Source organism: Danio aesculapii, chromosome 25 (genome assembly GCF_903798145.1).
Source record: "Danio aesculapii chromosome 25, fDanAes4.1, whole genome shotgun sequence".
NCBI lineage: Eukaryota > Metazoa > Chordata > Actinopteri > Cypriniformes > Danionidae > Danio > Danio aesculapii.
This window is the reverse complement of record NC_079459.1, coordinates 29,530,038-29,557,420: the sequence shown is the minus strand read 5'-3', so window position 1 is coordinate 29,557,420 and position 27,383 is coordinate 29,530,038. Positions and strand designations below refer to the sequence as shown.

Sequence of the window (27,383 nt, the reverse complement as noted above, 5' to 3'; positions counted from 1 at the left end):
GTTTAGGGAAGGAGGAGGGTGGCTCAGTCGGTCACTCAGTCAGTCATTCAATTAGTCAGTCGACAGCGGCCTCTGGTGGATTTACGTGAGAACAGCAGGCATGAATGGCACTCGCGAGAGAAATTTGAGATCAAAAAAAGCGTAGACAGCGGCCTCTGGTGGATTTGCGAAAACAAAAACTGCAAATAAACTTAGCTCCTGGTATGTATTTGGTGCTCTCCAGATATGTATATAGAGGTACATTTTCAGAATGAGCCTGGGTTGGATGTATGTGATATGGTATATAATATAGTTATATTAATGGATATTAGCCGATTTTTAGGCATGATATCATTGCGCCTGCTGCAGCCATGGTACAGCAGCAGAATTCTTAGATTATTACGCCAAAATGTGAGTATAGTTCCTATAGCCATACAGAAAATAGCAACTTTTCATTTTCTGTCAGACTTAGTATACAATGTAACTAGAGAAGAGGCAAACTTTAAACAGGAAAATGATCTAAACTGTCATTTCTGAGGGAGATGCTAATGGTCTAATCCGATTCAATGATCTATGCTAAGCTAAAAAAAAAAAAGTGCTCCCGCGCCAGACCCGTAAATTAGCTGAATGGATTCAAAACTGGTCTCAACTGTCCAAAACTGTTGTCCTCTAGACAAGTTTTAAAATGAGCCTATTTTCAATAAAGTGGAGGGTTAGTTTAATAATATTTAAGATATTAAAACTGATTTATTTATTCACTTTTTTGTAAGTAAGGTCAACTAATCTCTTTTTACAGTGTGTATAACATGATGCAGGACTCTAGATAGTGACAGCTGCAGCAGGCGCTTGTACGTCTTGCACAAACTCCCAGCGTTAAGCTGATAATTGGTCATTATTTTAAACCGGAGGCTTGGATGCACCCCTGTTTTCCCTCCTACCGGCAACCTCCTGCCTAGTCGATGGCTCTTTCCTCTGTGATGTGTGCTACTGCTTCCCAGTGAGCGCTGTTGTTTGTGAGTGGATGTGAGGCTTCTCTTCCTGTAGGCTTGAGTTGTGTACTTCGTCTGAGTGTGTAGGTGTGTGTGTGTGTGTGTTTGTTGGGGGAGGCTGTCTCACCTGTTCATCTCGTGGACTTCCTCTGTCAGCTCACTGTGAGCCAGTTCACGGTCAGGGAAGGAGACGGGAGCTGAACTCTCAGGTCGTATATTTGTTTGTTGATGGATATTGACTGAAAAATGAGTAGAAATGCAGAGATTTACAACTTGGTTGTATCCGTTTGTACTGTATGTTGATGTTTAGCATTAAGTTTAGACTTACTGTTGTAATACTGAGTGTACTATTAGAAAAATGTGTCCTTTCACATGCATTTAGCTTTGCGTAATGAACAGCAAACATCTAAATGGAGCTTAATAGTGCAAACTGAGGATTATAGTTATTATATTATGAGCTATTATGAGTATTTGATTATGAATGGAGGTAAAATAAAAACTTAATTAAAAATATAATCGTATTAGAAGTTATAGATGCATTTTTTTAGTTTAACTTATTTAAAATTGATTGATTTTAATCAGTATTAAAGTTAAAGAATCAGTAAAACATTAACTAAATTAGTCAACATTCATCTCTCAGAATCAAACATCGTTCGGTTATAAATTCCAGCATCAAAAACAATATTTAAAACCACAAATTATATCAAAATTATAAGAAAATAAAATCATAAAGAAACCTAAGATGCAATCCAGATAGATTTGTAAATACAAATAAGCAATAGATGTATTTTTAATAGGTTTTTGTAAGTTATATGTGTCTATGTCCATCTAACTGTTATTGCTGCAGGTTAGTTTAAGGCTGTGTGTGTTTTTCTTATTAAACATGATGTAAAGTAAACAGACAGAAGCACTAATAATCTAATCAGTGGCAAACAATCAGGTGATATCATTGTCCCGCTTTTGAAGGTTTAGATGGAGCCTTAATCAGACTTTGGGTTTCAATGAATCTAAAGAAACCCACTTGACTAATTACATGCTATTGCTTCAAATGGCCCTGACAGTAATTAGTCTTGGTTGAGTGTTACTTCCTTACCCCGTTTAACAAGCTAGAACAGTTCTGGTTCTTTTTAGTGCATTTGCAAGGATTTGTTATGCTAAAATGGTTTTTACTGTAATGTATGCTGAACTGCAATTAACTATAATTTGGTGTTTACTGTATGAAATACTTGAAAAGCAGCCTTACAGTGAGAGTTTTGTCTAGGTCATTTCCGTCTCTAAATGAGATAGACTAGTTACGCGGCTATAATTAGTACAGGCAGGCACTACTGAAGGGTCAGAAAGCCCTTATAATCTGGCCTGGACATCCCCATGTGATAATCAGGACGTTCATGAGCTGAGCAGAGCTTCATTTCCTTGAGTGCCGTTCACGTCATTATGATATGATGTCATCACCCGTGGATTTACAAAGCACCTTTGTAGATAACTAGCTTTGTGGTAGTATTAACATGATTTGGAAGGCAAATTGTCCTGGCATAAACCCCTGGAAAACAATCTGTGCTTTCTGCATTCATAATGAAGTCAATGACCAGCAGACTCGTGTTTAGTATTCCTACTAAAGGAAACAGCATGCTGTATGTTGTGTTGTAGATGCTGGAGTTCACAAGAGAGCCTTTTTAGACCAGAATCACTATTAATGCTATTTTTAGATGATCTTCATATAGAAATCTGATATACAGTGCTCAACATATATGACTACACCCCTTTTAAATCTCTCATTTAAATTAATATTTTCTAAAGGAAGCTTTACAATATTATATTTGTGCATATTAGTCAGCAATTAAGCTAAATCTAGAGCAAATCTAACAAAATAACTTACGATAAGTTCAAAAATTAGTAGCCAAAATTTGTATATTAGGAAAAATATTAAATAATAATTTGAAAAAAGGAAAATTTAAGAGAATTCAACAGAATTTTAGTTGAAATTTTGTAGTTTGTAATTAGTTTTGCAATATTTTGCATGAATTTAATTGAATTATCTTTCTATTTATAAAGATATTAGATGACTAAAATATAATTTTAATAAATCGTCACTTTAGAATTATAAGCTTCTATCTGACATTTTTGTCAAAATTAAGTTATTGAAATATTCTTATTAAATAACTTATTTACATTATGGGATGTTTTTTTATAAGTTGTTTACATTTTAAGACTTTTTATTTAAAAACAAAATGTTACACACATAGTGTTTGCTATATGAAATGTAAAAACTGAATCTCAGTATGTCAAAACCATTCAGAGCGCAGATAGAACCTTTTAATTCCAAGGTGACGAAATTTATCTGTTTAATAAAATAACTTTTGATAACGGTCCAGTATTAGTACACCCACATATCTGTGTTAGAGAAAAATGTTAAGAGAAACAAAAAAATGTAGTTCGATGTTTTGTTGTTTTTTTTTTCCCAGTGAAATTTCTGCCACGAAACTCTATGCGTGCGCAGGCTGATAGCTTCACCTAATCTACTCGTGCATCATTAAGTACATGAGATTGGTTGGTTGATTGGGAGGTTGGTTGATGTCCCCTCAGCAGCCAATGAGCTTGCTCCTCATCAGTTTAAATGCTCTGTGTCATTTTATGATGTTAAGCTGCGGTGCGTTTTCAGAGACCCTCCACCACCCCAGCTCCACCTGTGTTTAGATCTGCTACAAGGGTTACTTATGTATTATGCTTGCAGCATCAGCGTGCGCTATACTTAGACGGCATGTCTGTGTATTTACTGGCAGTCTCTGTACTTGCTATGCCATAATAATCAAAACAGCATCATTACCGCCAAGACCAAATACATCAACATTGCCATATACATATTCATTACCATATTAAATCAAGAGAGAAATATATTGCATGAATTTAAATGTATTATCTTTCTATTTCTAAAGATATTAAAGATAAATATTATTTTGATATATATATTTGTTTAATAAATCTGTTTTGTTCAAAAGTACTATAATATAGAACCTGTATTCACTAAGAAATGGATAAAGATATTTATTTTCAAAATGGGTTATACTTATCTATGTTGAGCACTGTATATGGCAATATACGCAAATTATATATGACATACAAGTTTATATATGGATTTCACAATAATAAAATATGTCATAAATGCTGCATATTGCAAATTTAGCCGTTTACATGAATATTTTTTAACAAATGACATATATGTATGTTCAAATATATTCTATATCATTTTATATGTGTTAATATATTGCACAGATCTCAAACTTAATTCCTGGAGGGCCGCAGCTCTGCACAGTTCTGCTCCAACCCTGATCAAACACAGCTTATCCAACTAATGAAGGTGTTAATGACTGTTTTGAACACCACGATTATTTGGATCAGCTTTGCTTAATAAGTTGGAGGTAAACTGTGCAGAGCTGCGGCCCTCCAGGAATTGAGTTTGAGACCTATGATAAATGGGAATATACAATGCTGCTCAGCATAAATGAGTACACCCCATTTTGAAGATGAATATTTTTATTGATATCTCAGTGAATATAGGCAATATATTTTGGTGCATTTAAACAAAACTGATTTATTAAATATTAAAATTATATTTTAGTCACTGAACATCTTTAGAAATAGAAAGATAATACATTTAAATTCATGCAAAATATTGCAAAACAAATTAAAAATTACCAAATTTCAATAAAATTCAGTTGAATTCTCTTGATTTTACCTTATTTTTTAAATTATTATTTAATATTTTTCCCTAATATACAAATTTTGACTACTAGTTTTGGACCATTATCATAAGTTATTCTGTTAGACAAGCTCCAGATTTGGTTTCAATACTGACTAATCTAATGTATATGCACAAATATAATATTGTAAAGCTTCCTATATAAGATAATCATTTAAAGAATTGATATTTGTGAGGGGTGTACTCAAATATGCAGAGCATTGTATCCTGAACATATAAAGTGCTCAGCATATATGTGTACACCCCTCATAAATCTCTCTTGTAAGTTCATATTTTTAATAGGAAGCTATACAATATTATATTTGTGTTTATACATTAGATTAGTCAGTACTGAAGCCAAATCTGGAGCTAATCTAACAAAATAACTTACGATAACGGTTCAAAAACTGGTACACAAAAATGTATATGTAATAAAAAAAATATTAAATACAAATTTAAAGAAGAGGAAAAATCAAGAGAAGCAAAAAAAATGAAAGATTTTGTTGAAATTTTGTAGGTTGTAATTATTATTTTTTTTGCAATATTTTGCTTGAATTTAATTGTTTTATCTTTGAATTTCTAAATATGTTCGGTGACTAAAACATTATTTTAATAAATATATCTGTTTAATAAATCTGATTTGTTCAAATGCACCAAAAATTGCCTATATTCAAAGACAAAATGGGGTGTACTCAATTATGCTGAGCACTGCATGTACATATTTGTTTTTACAATGGTTGAAAAAAAGCAAACAGCTATTAAAAATAAAAATATTCTGAAATATGTTGCATTTATGACATATTGTAAATATGTGAAATCCAAATATGAACTTGTATTGAGTTCCAAAGATCAGATTTCTATATGATGCGTGATGTGACATCTGTTATAGATGATTATAGAGGCTGTCTCTGTTTGTGATGACATTGGAAAGAACTGGCATGCGTTGAATTAGATTATCTCAATTTTAGGGATTAGCTCTAAATCTTGGTCGATGGAGGTCAGTGTGACAAGGTTTCAGTAGTCTTAGAACGTGGTGTTAAAATCTATGCTGACAGGCTACAATTTTCAACCAACAGCCTCTGGGGGGAGCTTTATAAAGAGAGCGGTATCCTCCAGCCACCATGGACACTTTTTTCCGACGGCATTTTAAGAGAAAGGAAGCAGGAGACGGTGTGCATGATGACACCTGTCGGCATCGGAGGCCGAGCATTGCAGTGCCAACCAGCCGTGCACGACGGCGCTCCAGTGTCGGCCTCCCATCCAGTGCATTAACCCAGCGGCGCCGATCCAGCGTCCAACTTCAGGCATTGCCCCGAATCAACAGCAGTCAACCTGTACACCAAAAGGGCAGTGGTAGGCGTAGGTCAAGCACCACCACGCTGAAAGCCAATCCTCGATTTGCTGTGCGGCGTAAGAAAGTAGGCAAGCTCCGCAATATAGACACACACCTCCTAGGCCCATCCATGCTGCTAGCCAGTCTGATCCAAATGACGCAAGAAGAGGAAGATGACGAAGAAGGCCGCAGTCCGCTCCCAGGGCAAGTGGAGCTCAAGGGAAGCAGCCCGAAGTTCAGGAGTCACACAGACGTTCTGCTTTCTGAGGGAGACAGTGATAGTGACGACTCCAGCGAGCATTCAGAGGAACGTCAATACTCAAGGATACGCAAAGAGTGCCTGGAGGAGGCTGATGGGTCAGACTGGGGGATCAAGGAGTCTGGTGTTTTATGCCAGCAGGACTGCCTTCCTCTGTCTGTGGTGGCGGAGCGAGTCCAGGCCCACCCGCTGATTCGAGTCCCGCGCTGCCTCAGGAGGAACTCGTCTCATTATGGCCACGCCGAGCCAGGACCGCATGTCCGCTACTGCCGCAGCAGCCAAAGGAGGCGTCGTAGGAGGGTCTCCACAATCTCCAAAGCAGGAAGCCCATGGCCTGGAAGAGGTCTGCCGCTGCCTAACCGAAGAAGCTCCTGCTACAGGGGTCCGGCGACTCTCAATCCTCTCTTAGGGGCTTATTATGACCCCCGGATGGAGTCCTGGAGTGGATTCCTGTCGTATGTAAAATCTTTTCTGCTACTTGGGTCTAATTTCGTGTTGTATTCCCAAATTGGATGAGGATTAGAATTGTTTATTGTAGAGTTTTGTTAAATGCAACATTACAAAGAACAACAATTTTCCTAAAAACACTCATGCATTTATATTTAGTCATTTAGCACAGTGTTTCTCAACCACGTTCCTGGAGGCCCACCAGCGCTGTATGTTTTGCATTGCTGCGTCCCAATTCGCATACTTATACTACACCCTAAAAGTATGCACTTTTTTGTGAAGGAAAAGTGCACACTTTTGAGTGTGTAACAGAAGAGTATGCAAGCTTTTGGGACACACTACTTCCTCGTTAACAGATCGTTGTGTTGCTTAGTTACGAGCCCTGTCAATCATCCACACATCATCCACATTTCTTTCATATTTAATTTCCTATCTTATTGGAGAAGCAACAGCGGCAGGTTAATCTCCCATTCAAGAGTCTTTCATGCAGAGAAATCTCCTCAGGTGTTTGGATAATTCTGCATTCAGAATGTCCAAACACGTCTTTACATAAGTTCAGTATTGTTGTTGCAGATGAAATTTAACACAGAAAACGCGATTAAAACATGTTCCAGTGGGCTAGATTTTTATTAACAGTCATTGAAACATCTTTACTTGAGCCTCTCTACTTGACGGTTGGTCTCGCGCATCGATCATGTTTGTAGTTTGTTTACGGTTTTCACCCACGTTTGTAGTTTTAAATCGAATTCACGTCCTACGCGCAATGTATTGTTGGCAATATCAGGTATGGACGCTTCTACACTTCGAGTTTTTACCGGAAATAGTAAACCATACGGGAACCTTTGGCATACTCTTTTCAACATGCTACGATTTGGGACATACTAATTCTACTTTCAAATGCTATTTAGGACGGCTAGTATGCGAATTGGTACGCAGCACATGTCTCCTTTGTCTGTCACACCTATTATAGGTCTGTCAGACTCTGCTAATGAGCTGAATCAGGTGCGTTTGGTTAAGGGGACATGGAAAATGTACAGAGCTGGTGATCCTCCAGGAGCGTGGTCAGGGATATGTGCTGAAACTCGCTATTGGTATCGGTGTTAAAAGACTGAAGTGTCAATAAGCTCTGATGTTAACGGTCCTGATATCGGTACTGGATAATTATTGCTGAACAAACATTACAAACAGTTGTAAAATTTAACTGACCAATCTTTTCTAATTTGCGACAGTTGGCAGTCTCACATGAAAAATGCTTGTGTTTCTGGTGAGCGTGTCAAGTATAAAAGCCTTCACAGTTCTCGGCTGTGCACGCGCACTGAGCAGAGGCTCGTGACACAGCTCGTAAGCTTGCAGAGTGGCGGAGAGAACCAAACGGGTTGCATTTCCCGAGTGGACATTGACAATGCCCATTGCAACAAACGCAACAAGTTTGGCGCTCTAGTGTCGGCCTCCCATCCAGTGCATTAACCCAGTGGCGCCGATCCAGCGTCCAACTTCAGGCGTTGCCCCAAATCAACAGCAGTCAACCTGTACATCAAAGAGCAGTGGTAGACTGTTCCTGGAGACCCAGCAGCACTGCATGTTTTGCATGTCTCCTTTGTCTGTCACACCTATTACAGGTCTTTCAGACTCTGCTAATGAGCTGATGATCTGAATCAGGTGCGTTTGGTTAAGGACACATGGAAAATGTACAGAGCTGGTGATCCTCCAGGAGCGTGGTTAGGGATAGGTACTGAAACTCGCTATTGGTATCGGTGCTAAAAGATCGAAGTATCGTTAAGCTCTGATGTTAACGGTCCTGATATCGGTACTGGATAATTATTGCTGAACAAACATTACAAACAGTTGTAAAATTTAACTGACCAATCTTTTCTAATTTGCAATATTTGATATTCGTCTGCACAGTTGGCAGTCTCACGTGAAAAATGCTTGTGTTTCTGGTGAGCGTGTCAAGTATAAAGCCTTCACAGTTCTCGGCTGTGCGCGCGCACTGAGCAGAGGCTCGTGCACCAGCTCGTAAGCTTGCGAGTGGCTGAGAGAACCAAACGGGTTGCATTTGCGAGTGGACATTGACAATGCCCATGCAACAAAACGCAACAAGTTTTGGCGCTCTAGTGTCGGCCCTCCCATCCAGTGCATTAACCCAGTGGCGCCGATCCAGCGTCCAACTTCAGTCGTTGCCCCCAAATCAACCGCAGTCAACCTGTACATCCAAAGAGCAGTGGTTATAGACTGTTCCTGGAGACCCAGCAGCCCTGCATGTTTGCATGTCTCCTTTGTCTGTCACACCTATTACAGGTCTTTCAGACTCTGCTCATGAGCTGATGATCTGATCAAGGTGCGTTTGGCTTAAGGACACATGGAAATGTACAGAGCTGGTGATCCTCCAGAGGCGTGGTCAGGGATATGTGCTGAAACTCGCTATTGGTATCGGTGTTAAAAGACTGAAGTGTCAATAAGCTCTGATGTTAACGGTCCTGATATCGGTACTGGATAATTATTGCTGAACAAACATTACAAACAGTTGTAAAATTTAACTGACCAATCTTTTCTAATTTGCGACAGTTGGCAGTCTCACATGAAAAATGCTTGTGTTTCTGGTGAGCGTGTCAAGTATAAAAGCCTTCACAGTTCTCGGCTGTGCACGCGCACTGAGCAGAGGCTCGTGACACAGCTCGTAAGCTTGCAGAGTGGCGGAGAGAACCAAACGGGTTGCATTTCCCGAGTGGACATTGACAATGCCCATTGCAACAAACGCAACAAGTTTGGCTAAGCATCTTTCAAAAGTGCATTAACAGCAGAAATACAAATGAAAAGTGTTCAATTGCCTAGCTAAAGGTACATCATCCACATCATTATGCTAGCAGTCGATCGCATAAGGTCTCTTTTTTACTTTTTTTTTTTTATTAGAATATGCAAAAAATGTCACAAATTGGGATCAAACAAATACAAAGAAACTAACAAAAACAAGGTCTCTCTAAATTAGTATAATATTAGTTTAATAAACACACACATTAGGTTACATTGAAAATAAATAAATCTTAAACATTAAAAATGCTTTTACATTACTGTTTTTACAAATATAGCCTATGAATAGCCTAATAATAAACTCTGCTTATTAAGAAATGATACAAAACAGCTTATTTTTACATTGTTAACTCCCAAAACACTGTTAACTCATTTATGTGAATGTGTTAATGAAAACTCTTAAACATTATCTGATTATTTAACTGCATTTTGCAACTCAACGAGGGTATTTTCAACTGCAAGGAGCACAATAAACCAAGACTGATCCTGACTTCTGCCAGAGAAGGCAAACATGTTAATCTTCCTCCAGAAGAATGGTAAACAACTGAGACTCATTTTCCTTCAAATCATTGTACATTATTTTACAGGAAAATTTTTATTCAATTGTTTTACAATTATTGTTTTTTTTCCATTAAAAACGTAATAATAAAATAAAGTGTTGTTTTACGATACCCATCCCCAAGCATGGTTGAGAAACACTGATTTAGAAGACATTTTTATCTAAAGCGACTTATAACAAGTGAGAAAAAAGAAACATTTCACATCATCAATTTCAGACTGACTCCGTTTCAATTTACTAAAACTTCAGTTGATCTGCTTTGACACAATCTACATTGTAAAAGCTCTATAGAAATAAGGATGAATTGAATTGAATCAGTGAGCACCAGTAAATAAATGTTACATAATTCTATATTACTAAATCTACAAGTAAATTTCTTTTCTTTTTTGTAAACACACACTTGACAAACATGCATGATCATTATGGTGTGTTTCCACTAGCATGTTGCAAACAAGGCAGAGCAAGCGCTTTCAGTTCATTCATATGGAAGTTGAGCACAATGCATTCCATGAGTGTTGATCTAATCTTTTGTATGAATGAACTGAAAACGCTCGCTCTGCAGCGCACAATGTACAAGCAGAAACGCTTCATAAAACTTGCATCTCGCATCTATAGAAGTGTTGCTAACATGAGCGGTATGTTTTTTAGACACTATGTCAAGTATTTAAAAAAACTGAAACTTTTACATGCAGCACTGCTCATCAATATCAGTTCCAAAGCAGTGGACCAATCAGAAAAACCCAGAGGCGGGGCAAGCGCGCCAACCTGATTTCACCAAGTAGGACATGTTGCTGAATCACAATCTATGTTGATCCTGGAACAACATTCCAATCAGCCTATCAGTATTAAGAGATACGTAAACCATTTATATCAGACTTACTGTTAGGCTTATGCACTTCTACACTGTAAAAATGTATATGATCAATAAGTCATGACAACATATGTTTTTATTTTATTGTAACTTATTAATATAAGTTAATCATGTTCTAACTTAATTTTATAAGTTATACAAGCTGTTTTAAGTCAGTTTAACATAATATAAGTTCAATGGACTCATAAGGTTAAGTTGATTCAGCTTAAAAACTTAAGGCAACCAGGATTTTTTTACATGATTGTTATCCAACAGTTATTCCCCTCTGATTTAGGAAATGATGTACAGTTATGGTTGGGTTTAGATGTAGGGAATAGGTATGAATTACATTTTCAAACAAAAATGATGTTCCAGGATCAACATAGATGTTAATCTAGGATTGCATCATACTTGGCAAAATCATGACATGCAGGGGCAAGTGTTGCAAATTTCTGTTTACAGGCTCTCAGTGGCTATGTTCCAATACCCTCAGGATCTGGAGTGCTGCATTCTCATGTTTTCTGTGTGGTTGGCCCCTTAGGCAGCATCCAAAACTTTCTGGCCTTTGATTTAATGTCTTTAAATGCAGAGTTTGAGTTCAAAAGCATCTCACAAAACCTTATATGTGGTATATAATGGCATACAACACACTACATAATTAATTCCTTAATTTTCCTTTGGCTTAGTCTCTGATTTATCAAAGTTCACCACAGTGGAATTGACTATTCCGGCATATATGTTTGAGTTTTACGCAGCGGATGCCCTTCCAGCCGCAACCCAGTACTGGGAAACACCCATACACTTTCTCATTCACACACACTCATACAGTATGGCAAATTTAGTTTATTCAATTCACCTATAGCGCATGTCTCTGTGAGGGAAACCGAAGCACCCGAAAGAAACCCACGTCAACACGGGGAGAACATGCAAACTCCGCACAGAACTGCCAACTGGCCCAGTTGCCAACTGACTCAAACCAGCGACCTTCTTGCCAAGGCGACAATGCTAACCACTGAGCCACCGTGCCACCACATTTCATAATATAACAAAGAAAGTAATAAAATACCACAATTCTAAATCCTCACACCAAAAATGTAATTGTTGAGAAAGCAGCACACTATAAGCTTAATAAAAGGAAGGTAATGAATCTATTTTGGTTTCAAATATTGATTAGAGGAAGCTAGACATTATATTTCACTAGCCAGGTCATGCTTTGTTGCATTCTTACTTCTGTATACTGAGCAGTGTTTTTAAACGTACGACGATATTTTTTAAAGTCATGACCTATACCAAGGTTTCTTACATCTCTACACTTGTGAGTTCACACCCAACCCTAATCAAAAACACCTAAACAAGCTTATCGAGGTATTCAGAAGGTAATTAGGTAATGCTTTATTTTGATGGTCCATTTGAGTATTAGTAGACTGTCTGCTTAATATCTGTTGATAATCCTACTTCAACAGACATTTAACTCACTAAGTAACTTTGAAAGTACATGTCAACTTATATTAACCCTAACCCCAACCTAACAGTCTGCTTATAATCTAATGAGAATTAGCTGGCATGTAAATGCAATGTAAGAAACAGATCACCAAAATAAAGTGTGACCGAAAATTAGAACTAAAACTAGAAAAATCACAGGTCAGGATAGTGATCTGATCTGAGGAACGCTGATCAATGCTTTGCTTGGGTGCATTATGAAAGGATGTCTTCTGTTAAAAGCAGTTTAAAGTTGGTTTCTTTTGGCAACAACATTAACAGTGCATTCATAATAATAACAACTGTACTGTGCAACATAGGCTCATTCTGAAAGCGTAGCCCTATATACATTTCTGGAGATCGTGAATTATGTAGCCCTAGGAACATCTGGCTGCATTTCAACTTTAAAACGAATGATACAGGACTGTATGGTGCTATTCCTTTTCACGCTTACCAGCTCTCGGTTGGGTTTAGGGAAGGGGGTGGGTGGGTGCAGGGGTAATTTTGACAGCAAATTATAATTTTTTTTTAGTCTTAGACTTTTGACTAAAATTCCATTTTAGTTTTGGTCAAATTTTAGTCTTCTGAATCATTTTAGTTTAAGTCGACTATATTCATAAGATTTACGTCGACTAAATCTACTCTAGATTTAGTAATTAAAATGTATTTGGTTTAATTTAAGTGTAATTTAATTAAAAATTTGTAATTACATAAGTAATATGTAAAATGTGTCGGCAAGAACAGTAGACTACTGAAAATGTAGGACTTTACAATTATTTAGCAAACCCTTTATTTTAACATGTTAAACTACTAGTCTTTTTAACCAGTATGTTGAGCAGTTTCATGCAATTAAGTCCTTAAAAAGGCTTAAGATTGTTTCAAGAGTTCTCACTTAGCTGATGATTGATTATAAAGCTCGTTTGGTATGCTGTCCTGGGAGAGCCCTGAGCTCTTAAGATCCTCGAGCACGGCGCTCCCTCCCATTTGCAAGGCGAGAGGGGAGGTTTGAGCTCAGGTAGATCTCGAGAACTCCCCTGCTGTAGTAGCTAATGAACAGATAGTGATTGCTCTTAAGAGATATCTACTTACTTTGAGCATGTCTGTGGTGCTGATTTGGATTAGTCAATTAACTTAAGTTGCATGTTTTTGGATGGTGGGAGGAAACCGGGAAAAATCCAAGTGAGCACGGGGAGAATGTGTAAACTCTGCATAGAAACGTCGACTGGCTTGGTAAGGACTAGAACCAGTGACGTTCTTGCTGTGAGGCAACAGTGCTAGCCATTGGGCCGCCGTGCCACCCATCTAAGAAAGGAGGAGGAGTAGGGGTGGAAAGGGGAAATTCTTCAAAACAAAGATGGCTGTTAAATGAAACTTAGGGTATTTATAGTGGCTTAGGAATCGTCTGATAGGTGAATCATAAATTGAGTAATGCGGGACCGGCCACCAGCAATCAGAAGCACGCGATCCTCTCGAAATTACACATCATTCATTAATTAATCACATCGCAGAATGATGTCCTGATTGAAGCCGTTTTTGTTTTGTGCCAGAGATACACTGTAAACGGCTGTTGTCATTACGATCCTGGCAGACGCCGACAGCGCACGTGAACCTATGACGAGTTAGATCAGGCCAGCTAAACTGTAGCCACAGCTAAAATGAAACAACTCCTCATGAAAATGAATGCCATGATCATGTTACCGATGTAATAATGTTTAATGTACAACCTAATGGCGCCTCTAAAGTTCAGCGAGAGGCTACACCGATTCAGTTAAGCAAAAGCACACACTCGGGTAAATAAAAAAGATTGAGTTTACCGTGAAGTTGGGGATGATTCCCCGGCCTGATGTCACTTTAAATTAGCTGTTTTGATCAGCTTTTCCCTCCCCATACGCTTTACGGACTTTTTGTTTTGACATCAACGTGAATCTTCTTTTTCTCCTAGCTGTTGCCATCTCATTATACATAGTTTAATCAGACAGAGAGAGAGACGCCCCTATGGATGATGACGTAATCGCATCCCGCGTCTACTGTTGATCAGTTACTTTTCAAATGTGTGTGTGTGTGCGTCATGCATCACACATCAAGATTATTTCTGATTAGATATTTTCCAAAAATGTCCCTCAATCACATTCTCGTCTGGTTTTTATTAGTCAACGAAAATGTCAGTATATTTTTATTGTAGTTTTCGTCATCATCACTTAATTTTTTTTATAATAATTTTTTTGGGGGTTTCACCTTTATTATGATAGGACAGTGGAGATTTAGAGACAGGATAGCATAGGGAGCAGAGATGAGGAAGGGTCGGCAAAGGACCTCGAGCCAGGAATCGAACTCGGGTCACCGTGAACACCTAAGTGCCATGTGTCGACGCACTAACCACAAGGCTATTGGTGCCGACATAATAACTTAATTTTAATTTAGTTTTCATCTGTAGAAACTTGTTCGTCACAAAAATTATGACAAAAAAATTTCGGCAAGGAAATTAACACTGGGTGGGGGAAACAATCGGTCAGGCAGTCAGTCAACAGCGGCCTCTGGTGGATTTACGCGAGAAGAGCAGGTGCAAATTTGAAATTTGAGATCTGAAAAAGCGTACACCGCTGCCTCTGGTGGACTCGCGAAAACAAAAACTGCAAAAAAATGTACCTCCTGGGTCGTATTTGACACTCTCCAGAAATGTATATAGGGGTATGTTATCAGAATGAGCCTGGATTGATACTGATTGTACATGCTTACAAAAGCATGAACACTACAGAGTGTATACTTCTGTAACTGACCAATAAATGTACCACATTGTGCAACTTTCTGATATGACCTGGAATGTTTCTGAATGTTCTCTTAGCCCTTTCAAGCCAATACCTTTAGTAATTTCTCAAGCACTCAATCCTTTAGTTCAGGGGGTTTCAATGCAGCTTTTCAATGCACTGACCTTCTCATTCTCCATCCTGTGGATACGAGCTCCACGTCGCTCACTCATTAGCGCTGCTGCTACCAATGTGACTCATCAACGCTACTGATCACCCAGCGGGCTTCTCATCAACAGGTTGCTAAGCTTCGCTGATTCGCTCTGTAGGGATTAGGACACAAAGGTCAGGGTGAGAAAGGTTTTGATTACAAAAGAATTACACACACCAAAAAAATGTTGGAAATGCTCCACCCAAGCCTAAAGGTATATATTTATGCCTTTATGAACGCATTTCTATATGTGCAGGTTCTTTGCATGAGCGTTCTTGTGTAGGCTTGATTGCTTCAGAGTTCTGCTACATCCGTTTCTGCTCTATTGCATTACATTTTGCATAAATGTTCAATAGTGTGTTTAAATCAAGGTCATTTTTAGCAGCTAAGACTAGCGATATTGGTCATTTTTTTATTTTATTACCTGAAATAAAATTCATTCTTTCATTTTTTTTTTTGGCTTAGTCCCTTTATTAATCTGGGGTAGCCACAGCAGAATGAACCGCCAACTTATCCAGCACATGTTTTACGCAGCGGATGACCTTCCAGCTGCAACCCATCTCTGGGAAACATCCATACACACTCACTCACACTCATACACAACGGACAATTTAGCCTTCCCAATTCACCTGTACCGCATGTCTTTGGACTGTGGGGGAAACCGGAGCACCCCGAGGAAACCCACACGAATGCAGGGAGAACATGCAAACTCCACACAGAAACATCAACTGACCCAGCCGAGGCTCAAACCAGTGACCTTCTTGCTGTGAGGATACAGCACTACCTACTGCGCCACAGCGTTGCCCCGAAATTAAATTCAAATTATACAATTAATGGAAAAACTAAAGAAAACTAGCAACAGACAAAGAAAAACTAACTGAAATTAAATAATAATAATCATTTTTCAGAATGATTAAGCATAAATTGTAAATTCTGATCTGTGTTGTGTGATCTGTATAGGGAAATAACTGATGGTGCTTTTACAACCAAACACAAAAAAACTTCTGTTTGCTGTTTGTTCAAACTTTTTAAAATGAGCTGAAACAACACAATTCCAGAGGTTTTTTTAGGGACAACTTAATTTCAATTCAATTTCAATGTTCAATTCACTTAAATTGGTAAAAACTAATCAGCTTACTTAATTCTTTCATGTTGTCCCAACACAAATTGATTGAGTGGAACCTAGCATGTTTTACAGTGAATTTTGTCTGAAATATTGATAATTGTTTTTTATCTTTATGCATTTAAGCTGCGTTTGTATGGTTTTTGGTTTAGTGTATTTTCAAACAGTTATTTTATTTTCATCACTGACGTTCGCACAATAGTTAATGCAGATTGTGAAAACATTAAACTTTGCTCTGAGGTGTGTTTCCGAAAACCATCGTTAGCCAACTAAGATCGCAAGTTCCATCATTATAAACATAGTTCGTTGATTTGGTGTTTCCCAAATCCATTGTTCCAACAAACATTCGCAAACTGCATCGCAAACTTGTATGGAGTAGTTTGAATGTGTCAAAGTTGTAAAAGTTGACATCAAAAACAGACTACTTAAAAAATTATATATATATATATATATTATTAGGGATGTGACAAGATCTTGCGAGATCTCGTGTGCCGTGATATCTCGTCGAGGTGAAAAGTTGTCTCATGAGTTGTGATGTTACGATTGAGCATGAGGGTGAACTTAGCACTGAAGATTGGAGGCAGGATTTGATTTGAACTGCAAATCAAGTGCTTTGCACACACCTGGCAATCCAGGCAGGGCTCGGGAGTTGCACGTGTCACTCGTTTGCTTGGGCGAGTGTGACGTAACCTATTATTATTTTTCATTACTGTAGTGTAAAAATCTCGTCTCGTTCTCGTGAACCCAATCTGGTGTCTCGTCTCATCACAGCCCTATATATTATATTATTATTATTACTATTATTATTATTATTATTATTAAGTAGGATATTTTTTTTTTATTTCCTAATAAATAGCCTACTAATAATTAAAAGCATTAACTTGATTTACACATAAGATTAGCTTTTTGTAAGTGGTTTTATAATAGAATATGGAATATTCTCAATAATATTTGTAAAGGAAACACATGAAAAATTGTACAAAAGCATGCACATCCCTCTTAACTGGGTGCTCCGCCAACAAATGCAAAAGGTGCAAATTAAATATTCATCAAAGGCGGCAACACCAAAGCTCCAAAAATACAAATTTATTACATTAACAAGGCTGAAACAAAGCGTGTGTAACATCGCTTGAAACGTTACACACGCTTTGTTTCAGCCTTTTTAATAAAACCAACACTGGGAGAACATGCAAACTCCACACAGAATAAGTGATATAATGTTATATAATTATAAATGTTATTCATCCTACACACATTTATATACATCCTATACAGAATGTATTTTTCATTTTAAACAAAGCACCACCTGTATGAGGTTTTGAGTGAGAACAAGAATCTTGTAACGTTGATGAGCTAAATAATACAGTCCAAGTATAATGTATCCACAGTGTAAATAAAGATTAGAGGCAGAAAAACCTACAGATGTCCAAGCCATGCTCTATAGCGCTCTGTGTGGGTTGCTGCTGGTAAAAATAACCATATTGATTGATACAGAATTAAACAGGTGCAATTTAACAAGACCCCCCAAGGCATTATGAGAAAGCTGCCAACCTTTCAGGAACAAAATAAATGTTCCTAATTTTATTGTTTGTGTGCCGTAATTGAATTAATAAAGATATGATTTGCACATCTGCTCAATATCACTGCCATGTTTTTTTTTTTCTTTCTCAGGAAAGCCATCGCCAAAGCTGGTGTGCAGGATAATGCTGCTCAATCCGGCACAGTAATACCTGCTAAAAGTGAACCCAAAAAAGACATATGCAACACCGTGGATTGGACTGTGAGTTACTCATCTGCATTTGACCAACAAGCAACAATCAATATATCGACTTATCGCACAATACATAGACATGACCTCAATCGTTTTTGGTGATGTAATATATATCGCCAATACATAAAACCCATTCTAGCAACATTATAGCTTATTGTGCAACATCTCTATCTCTATTGAAGGTGTCAGTGTCTGTATGGTTAAACTGGCTGGGTAGATCCTGAGGAAACAAATCATTTGGCATACAGAAAAAACAATCCCACATATATTATTCCAGTTTTACTCTGAAGTGGGATTCAATTCAATTCAATTCACCTTTATTTGTAGAGCGCTTTTACAATGTAGATTGTGTCAAAGCAGCTTCACATAATAGGTCATAGTAAATTGGAACAGTGTAGTTCAGTTTGTAGTGTTTAAGTTCAGTTCAGTTTAGCTCAGTTCAGTGTGGTTTACAGTGTGGATGACACTGAGGTCATCATATAGTCTAGGCCAGGCATGGGCAAACTTGATCCTCGAGGGCCGGTGTCCCTGCAGAGTTTTGCTCCAACACTAATCAAACACACCTGAACACCCTAATTAGTGTCTTTAAGATCACTAGAAAGCTACAAGCAGGTGTGTTTGATTAGGGTTGGAGCAAAACTATGCAGGGACACCAGCCCTCCAGGATCGAGTTTGCCCATCCCTGGTCTAGGCCCTTAAACTTTATTAATAACCATAAAGACCAAAGAATTTAAACGTGTTACTCCATCCTGGAGTGGACATTCTCCAGAAAACCCACGCCATCAAAACTTTGATTGAAAAATACAATGAAAACCATATTACTGTAATAGTTTTCTATGTTAATTAATTTTTTTATATTTTTTATCCCTGTGTATTTTGTCATATGATTATGATATATTTACTAGGACTGTACGACCTGAGGGAAATATCTAATTGCAATTTTTTTTACAGATATCATGATTTCGATTTGCGATTTAATTTTGTAGTCAAGCTTCAGCTCAATAATCTGTAAGCCGTGGCAACAATTTTGCGGCAGCTCTTAAAAACGACCTGTTTTTATTCGGTGTCTGTGAGTTTGTAACCAAATTATTCCCATATTACCAATGCTGTTTCTGTATAAATGCTGTATCAATGCGATTGACTAATTGCAACGTTTCAAATTGTGATTTAATTTCGATAAATCGCACAGCCCTAATATTTGATATCATCTTATTGTCATTATTGTGGTTTTGCATCCTAACTTTTAAACGATAGTACAATGACATGTATGAATGGCGATTTATTCATTTATACTGAACATTTATGTCCATCATTTAACATTTTCTCTTCTAAATATTTTATGGAATCACTTTCTACAAGGAGGACACATTAGTACTATTAGGCCTGTCACAATAATCAATATATCGAGTTATTGCACAACACATGGACATGACCTCAATCATTTTTGGTGATGCAATATATATCGCCCATACATAAAAAACAATTCTAGCAACATTATAGCTGATGGCACAACCTCTATATTTCTACTGGAGGTGTCAATGTCAGGTTGGGTAAAAAATACTAAATTACTGTAGTATATTTTCATGAGGGTGTCTGAGAACTGAATATAGAGCAGATATCGCAGGCTCTGGTACTTTTTACCTTGCACTTTTTTATTATCATTTATTTATTATGTAGGATATGCGTTTTCATATTATGATTCTAATACCTGATTATTAAACTGTAAAAATTACTATAATTAAATTAAATATTCTTAAGAATAAAATATTATGTGTTCTTTAGAAGAGTGTACTTGCATTGTGGTTCTATTATATTGTCATTATATAATGAGTGGCATAAAATGGTCTTAAAATGACAATAATATCGTTTATCGCAATATATTTTGGTGCAATATATCGTACAACAAAAAATAGATATCATTACAGGCCTACCAACAAGCTCTATAATACACTGAAAAAATGATTCATTGGATTTATAACTTATTTTTAAGGTAAATTGTTGCAAACAATTGATTTGATCTGAAAATAAACACACAAATTAAGTTTAACATTACTACATTTAATTTGTTTGTTTAAATTCAGTCCATATAAATTGTTTGCAAGCACTTAACTTAAAAATAAGTTGCAAATCCAATGAATCGTTTGTTTTCAGTGTACCTACAAAATGGTATCCGGTAAAGCAGTATCCATAAAGACCATTTTGAGGGATGTAAACAAAAACAACAACAACAGTCCCAATGTATTTCCTGTTTTTCATTTCGACAGCTTCTGATAATCCAAAAAGAGCCACATATTGATAAATAATGTTATGATAGCTGTTTTAACGTTAAGTTATGATTGAATTGCGTCTTGTTACAGTTATGAAATAGTTTGATAACAAGCAGAAAATGGTCAAGGGCCAATGACATGACCACATTGAAATGGTCCATAGCAGTAAACACTTATTAATCTTTTGGTTTTCCACAGGAAAATGCCCAGTTGGGTCAACACGTGTGGTTTGAGACCAGTCCGGCTGGAGATTTCTGTTATGTGGGAGAGTCAAACTGTTTCGCAAAGTCCCAGGTAGACACATATTGAAGTGATTCTTAAAACAATCATCAGCAAATTGAGCAGTGTGTCTAGAAAACCCTGCACAACATCTCCCTCTACTGGTCAGATGTTGAATATGCATTTAGGTAAATCGCTAAGATGCTAATTGCTATATCGTTTTGTCTTCTCAGCAAAAGTCTCTTCCTCGCCACAAATGTGCATCTTGCAAAATTTCAGTTCACACAGACTGCATGAATCAGCTTGACAAGGTTAAAAGTTTGTAGAAAACAACTTTTGAATGATTTAGGGTGTAATAACATTGTATCTTCACAAAGGAAAATGTGCGCTTTTCCTACAGATTAACTTCAGGTGTAAACCAACTTTTAAAGATCCAGCGATGAAAAATGTCAGAGAAGTAAGACTATTTGTCATTTTACATCAAGCTTTATATATATACATCTTGCTCAGCATAAATGAGTACACCCCTCACAGATCTTTTATACACTTACCGGCCAATTTATTAGGTACACCTGTCCAACTGCTCATTAACGCAATTTTCTAATCAGTCAATCACATGGCAGCAACTCAATGCATTTAGGCATGTTAACATGGTCAAGACGATCTGCTGCAGTTCAAACCGAACAACTCTAGGGTTTACAGAGAATTGTCCGAAAAAGAGAAAATATTCAGTGAGAGGCAGTTCTGTGGGCGAAATGCCTTGATGTCACAAGAGAATGGCCAGACTGGTTCCAACTGAAATAAAGGCAACAGTAACTCAAATAACCACTCGTTACAACCGAGGTATGCAGAAGAGCATCTCTGAACGCACAACATGTCTAACCTTAAGGCGGATGGGCTACAGCAGCAGAAGACCACACCGGGTGCCACTCCTGTCAGCTATGAATAGGAAACTCCAAAAGCACAGGCTTACCAAAATTGGACAATAGAAGATTGGAAAAATGTTGCCTGGCTTGATGAGTCTCGATTCCTGCTGCGACATTTGGATTGTAGGGTCAGAATTTGGCATTAACAACATGAAAACATGGATCTATCCTGCCTCGTATCAACAGTTCAGCCTGCTGGTCGTGGTGTAATGCTGTGGGGGATATTTTCTTGGCACACTTTGGGCCCATTAGTACCAACTGAGCATCGTGTCAACGCCACAGCCTACCTGAGTATTGTTGCTGACCATGTCCATGCCTTTATGACCACAGTGTACCCATCTTCTGATGGCTACTTCCAGCATTATAACTCACCATGTCATAAAGCGCGAATCATCTCAGACTGGTTTCTTGAACATGACAATGAGTTCACTGTACTCAAATGGCCTCCACAGTCACAAGATTTCAATCCAATAGAGCACCTTTGGGATGTGGTGGAAACGTGAGATTCACAGATGTGCAGCTGACAAATCTGCTTCAACTGCGTGATGCTATCATATCAATATGGAGCAAAATCTCTGTGGAATATTTCCAGTACCTTGTTGAATCTATCTTAAAATAAATAAATAAATAGGATCACAGCCCAAAACTTAGAACACCCAAATGATTATTATCTTTCTGTTCCTACAGATGTTAGGTTACTGTTTAATAAAAAATAAATAAATAAATGCACCAACAATTTTTGACTATATTCACTGAGAATCTGAGATCAAAATATTCATTTTAAAATGGGGTGTACTGGTTTATGCTGAGCACAATATTTATATAAACATACAACTAAACTAATTTGTGTTTTAGACTCCAAATATGAGACATCACTGGGTCCACAGGAGAAGGCAAGACGGAAAATGCCGGCAATGTGGAAAGGTCAGTGCAACACTCATAAAATATGAAAGACGTAATCATCCAGAAAGTATTTTTATGGCCTAATTTCCCTCTCCTACCTCAGGGTTTCCAGCAGAAATTCTCCTTCCACAACAAAGACATCGTGGCCATCAGCTGCTCATGGTGTAAACAGGCTGTGAGTATCGCGCATGGGACCTAAAATTAGTTTTTTAGCATGTATGAATGAACATTTCCAAACACAGTAAATCATATGTGAATTTTGCATGTGTCTTACAGTATCACAACAAGGTGAGCTGTTTCATGATGCAGAAAATTGAGGAGCAGTGTTCCCTCGGCGCACACGCGGCTGTGATCATCCCTCCAACCTGGATCATCAGAATCCGCAGGCAGCCGGTACTGACTGACCTGAAAAGAAAAGAGTTTATACATTCATAAGACACATGACTTGATAAAGTCACTCATCCAGTTATAAGTACAGTTTCAGTCATTTAAATACTGTGGTTGCATTTGTTTGGTTGATTTTTTGTTAACTTCTTTTGTATGGACTTTGTCAGAAAAGTAATTCCAAAAAATTGGAGTCAGTTTATTTAATAAAAACATTAACCAGCATAGTCGTTTAACATTCATAAGAATAATAAATGTTAGCAAAATCAGCATAAAATAATATATTTTTAATTAAATTAACCATATTTTTTACAGAAATAAACAATATTACTCTTTTAAAGTTTATATACCTGCTTTAAAAAAAATTTAAAAGATGAATCCAAAGAAGTCAAGTTATTATTTATTGTTCCTAAAACTTGGATAGGTGACAAGACTTTTGTATATATATATATATATATATATAAATAAATTAGTATTATTAATATTATTACATTTATTTAAACATTTCCCAAATGATGTTTAACAAAGGTAAGTTTTCTCAAACGAATTTTTTAATGTAATAATTTTAATGACAAATTTATTTAGTCTTTGCCATGGAGATGGTACATAATATTTTGCCAGTAATTTTGAAAGATACTAATATTCAGCTTAAAGTGCAATTTAAAGGCTTATCTAGGTTAATTAAGCAACTTAGAATAATTAGACAAGGGGCTAGGGGGCTAATATGAGCTAAAATTATTGTTAAAAATAATTTTATTCCAGCCAAACTAAAAAAAAATTCCAGAAGAACAAGTTTAATAGGAAATTCTTTGCTTCATTTAACATCAGTCGAGAAATATTTTAAAAAGAATAAAAATTCACAGAAGGGCTAATCAATTTGCCTTCAATAAGATAATATACAGGAGTAAACATTTGAAGTGGATCAAAAATGTTTTTCAAACTTGTGCAGTTCAATAGTTTTAGACAATATTTTGAACTTTGACACACTTTAAATGTTGACTACTGTACTGTATATAATTTTGCGTCTTCGTCTTTCAGTGACTTTTACATTTTTGACATGCATTCATAATCTCATGTTTTTCGAGCAATATCTCACAACAGTTCATAATGTTTTGATTTAGTGGCTAATTCGTGTGAAATTGCACAATCTCATTTGTACAATTTAGTACGATTGGCTCATCCCCCAATGACGATTGTGTTTAGGGGTGAGGTTTGGTGCCATGCTTACTTTTAAAAATCGTACATTTTTGTATGACTGAACTCATATGAATTTATACGAATTAACCATTCAACTGAACAAAAATAGTTATGTTTCCTCATGAGATCAGGCTGTTTTTTTTATAAATGTGCTCTGTATAATATGCCTCACTTGTACCGCACACAGGCATCATTGAAGAGCAGTAAAAGAAAGAAGAAAACGTCCCTGAAGGCCAAACCCAGCAAGAAATCAGAGGTACACCACTGAAAAACACTGAATAAACCTGACATGACAAATATCACAAGATTTCAATGTTTTACTCTTAGCAGGACAGCAAATGGAGGAACTTTGTGGTGAGAGCGATTCCTTCTCAGCACATGAAGCCTCTGCTGGTGTTCGTCAATCCGAAGAGTGGCGGAAACCAGGTCAGAACCAGACAGATAGTTATTCATGCAAACAGTTGAAGTCAGAATGATTAGCCCTCCTGTGAATAGTTTTTTAAAAATATTTCCCAAATAATGATTAACAGAGCAAGGAATTTTTCACAGTAATTCCTATAATATTTTTTTTACTGGAGAAAATCTTATTTGTTTTATTTCGGCTAGAATAAAAGCAGTTTTAATTTTTTTAAAAAACCTTTTAAAGTCAATATTATTATACCTCTTAAGCAATAATTTTTTCGACTGTCTTCAGAACAAACCGTAGTTATACAATAACTTGTCTAATTACCCTAACTTGCCTAGTGACTTTAAGCTGTATAAAAGTGTCTTGAAAAATATCAAGTTAAATATTATTTACTGTCATCGTGGCAAAGATGAAAGAAACCAGTTATTAAAACAATGTTTAAAAACTTATTTCCATTAAACAGAAATTGGAGGAAAAATATACAGGGGGCTAATAATTCAGGAGGGCTAATAATTCTGACTTCAACTGCACACTGAAATATTTTGCAGCCCCATAACAGCACTTCTTATTTCCTTCTATTAAGGGAACGAAAATCATCCGCTCTTTCATGTGGTACCTGAACCCCCGGCAAGTGTTCGACCTGACTCGGGGAGGTCCGAGAGAGGGGTGAGAGAGAGAGAGAGAGATGATAGATCTTACTTTTAGTCATCAACATGCTTCTCTTACGGTTTCTCTTCCTCTTTTAAGGTTAGAAATGTACAGCAAAGTACCCAACCTGCGCATCCTCGTTTGTGGTGGCGACGGAACGGTTAGTCAGACATCTGTGCTATTATAAAAGTAGATATTTCTAATGTTTCTGAAGAATGTGTACAGTATGCAGATTAATAATGATTTCTTTTATGTTTTCAAAGAAGTGACATTTTATTCAGACTGTTACTGATTAAACAGTGAGAATAATGAACTTAATATGCTGTATATTCACTTCTAATGTGATGTCAATTTCAAAATGAACCCTTTCAACTGAGTGAAGAAATATACAGGATGGGCCATACATATGGATACACCTTAATAAAATGGGAATGGTTGGTGATATTAACGTCCTGTTTGTGGCACATTAGTATATGTGAGGGGGCAAACTTTTCAAGATGGGTGGTTGCCTTTTTGAAGTCGGCCATCTTGGATCCAACTTTTGTTTTTTCAATAGGAAGAGGGTCATGTGACACATCAAACTTATTGTTGGGAATTTCACAAGAAAAACAATGGTGTGCTTGGTTTTAACTTAACTTTATTCTTTCATGAGCCCCCTCACATACACTAATGTGCCACAAACAGGACGTTAATATCACCAAACATTCTCATTTTATTAAGGTGTATCCATATAAATGGCCCACCCTGTATATGGTAACTTCATTGACATTGATTACAATATAATATTTTTCCAGCCTGATCTCACGAGAAAACGAAATTCTAATTGGTATGAATTCGAGTTCAGTCAAACGAAAATGTACGATTTTAAACAGGAGGCGTGGCACCCAACTGCACCGCTAAACCCAACCATCATTGGGTGATGAGCAAATCGCACTAAATTGTATGAATTAGTTCGTACAAGTTCATGCAAATTGCCGTGAGATTGCGTTGTTTTTCTGTCATAAAAGTTCTTGTAATAACCAACAGTAACACTCCAGGGTTTTTCCAATTAGTGTTTCAATCATCGCCGAATAAAGAGTTAAATGTTTTAGATGTGCTGAAACCTTATCATTTAATTCTTATTACTAAAATTCCAAAAGTAGCATTTTAATGCCAAACAATAACATATGCTGCAATGTGACACCATTTTAATAATTAAAATAATGATTAATAATACCCTTTTTAGTATTTTTAATTTATTTTTAGCAGTATTTTATAATTGTGTAAGTAGTACGCAATATTTCCAGCCTGATCTCATGAGGAAATGTAACTATTTTACATTTTGTCACTTTAGTAGCTAATTTGTATGAATTCATACGAGTTCAGTCACGAAAATGTATGATTTATAAAAGGAGACACCGCCCCAAACCCCACCCCTAAACCCAACACAACAAATCATTGGGGTGAGAGCAAATCATAATGAATTGTCCAAATCATACATATTCATTAAACACTAAATCTAAAAGTTATAAATTGCCATGGGATAGCGTTGATATTTTATATCAGTGTCGAAATTCCACATGTATACATTTGACCTAATATGCCGCAGATGGATTTATTAGCTGAAATGTAATGTTCATCATGCTGACTCTAGTCACGGTGCCCATGGGGTCCATGACAAACTGTAATATGTGTTCGCTCTATGCTGTTTTTTGACAGGTTGGCTGGATTCTCTCAGTGCTTGATGAGCTTCAGTTGAACCCTCAACCTGCTGTGGCCGTTCTTCCCCTCGGGACAGGAAATGACCTGGCCAGAACCCTCAACTGGGGCGGGGTATGAGAACACTAATGTTCCAGGCTGTAATGTTCTCATTAATGTATTTGGAGGAGTGTGCACTTTTGCTTTTTTTTTTGTTTGTTTTAGTAGCCTATTGAAAGAGATTTAGACACTGTAAAAGATATTTGTTAATTAATAGGTTCCGTATTTTGAGATTCACAAGTGTTTTCTGTTTATTTACAGTTGTGAATTGCATTATGGGAGTTTCATCTCTGCTCTGTCCACTTTTGATGTTGTAATTTCAATTTAGCAGTTTCACAAAATCACTTTTAGTGACATTTTAGTAGTTTGAGACAAGACGCCCTGTCATACACACGGCGCAATAACGCA

The 27,383-nt window shown here is 36.9% G+C and overlaps 1 protein-coding gene across 3 annotated transcripts in view; it reads left to right on the top strand.

Annotated features, from left to right (window-relative positions):
* The first annotated feature begins 5,799 nt into the window (after nucleotides 1-5,799).
* Nucleotides 5,800-27,383, top strand: part of dgkzb (diacylglycerol kinase, zeta b) — a 57,258-nt gene continuing 35,674 nt past the window's right edge. For 2 of the 3 annotated variants that reach the window (XM_056451707.1, XM_056451704.1), the window contains exons 1-13: nucleotides 5,800-6,751; nucleotides 18,189-18,297; nucleotides 20,754-20,849; nucleotides 21,008-21,085; nucleotides 21,175-21,231; nucleotides 22,556-22,624; nucleotides 22,707-22,778; nucleotides 22,880-22,996; nucleotides 24,372-24,440; nucleotides 24,512-24,610; nucleotides 25,174-25,256; nucleotides 25,338-25,398; nucleotides 26,937-27,050. In XM_056451707.1, coding sequence (XP_056307682.1) covers nucleotides 5,826-6,751; nucleotides 18,189-18,297; nucleotides 20,754-20,849; nucleotides 21,008-21,085; nucleotides 21,175-21,231; nucleotides 22,556-22,624; nucleotides 22,707-22,778; nucleotides 22,880-22,996; nucleotides 24,372-24,440; nucleotides 24,512-24,610; nucleotides 25,174-25,256; nucleotides 25,338-25,398; nucleotides 26,937-27,050 — 1,950 coding nt within the window. In that variant the 5' untranslated portion in view covers nucleotides 5,800-5,825. The remainder of the gene's footprint in view (nucleotides 6,752-18,188; nucleotides 18,298-20,753; nucleotides 20,850-21,007; nucleotides 21,086-21,174; nucleotides 21,232-22,555; nucleotides 22,625-22,706; nucleotides 22,779-22,879; nucleotides 22,997-24,371; nucleotides 24,441-24,511; nucleotides 24,611-25,173; nucleotides 25,257-25,337; nucleotides 25,399-26,936; nucleotides 27,051-27,383) is intronic. The other variant, XM_056451705.1, reaches the window with a different exon arrangement.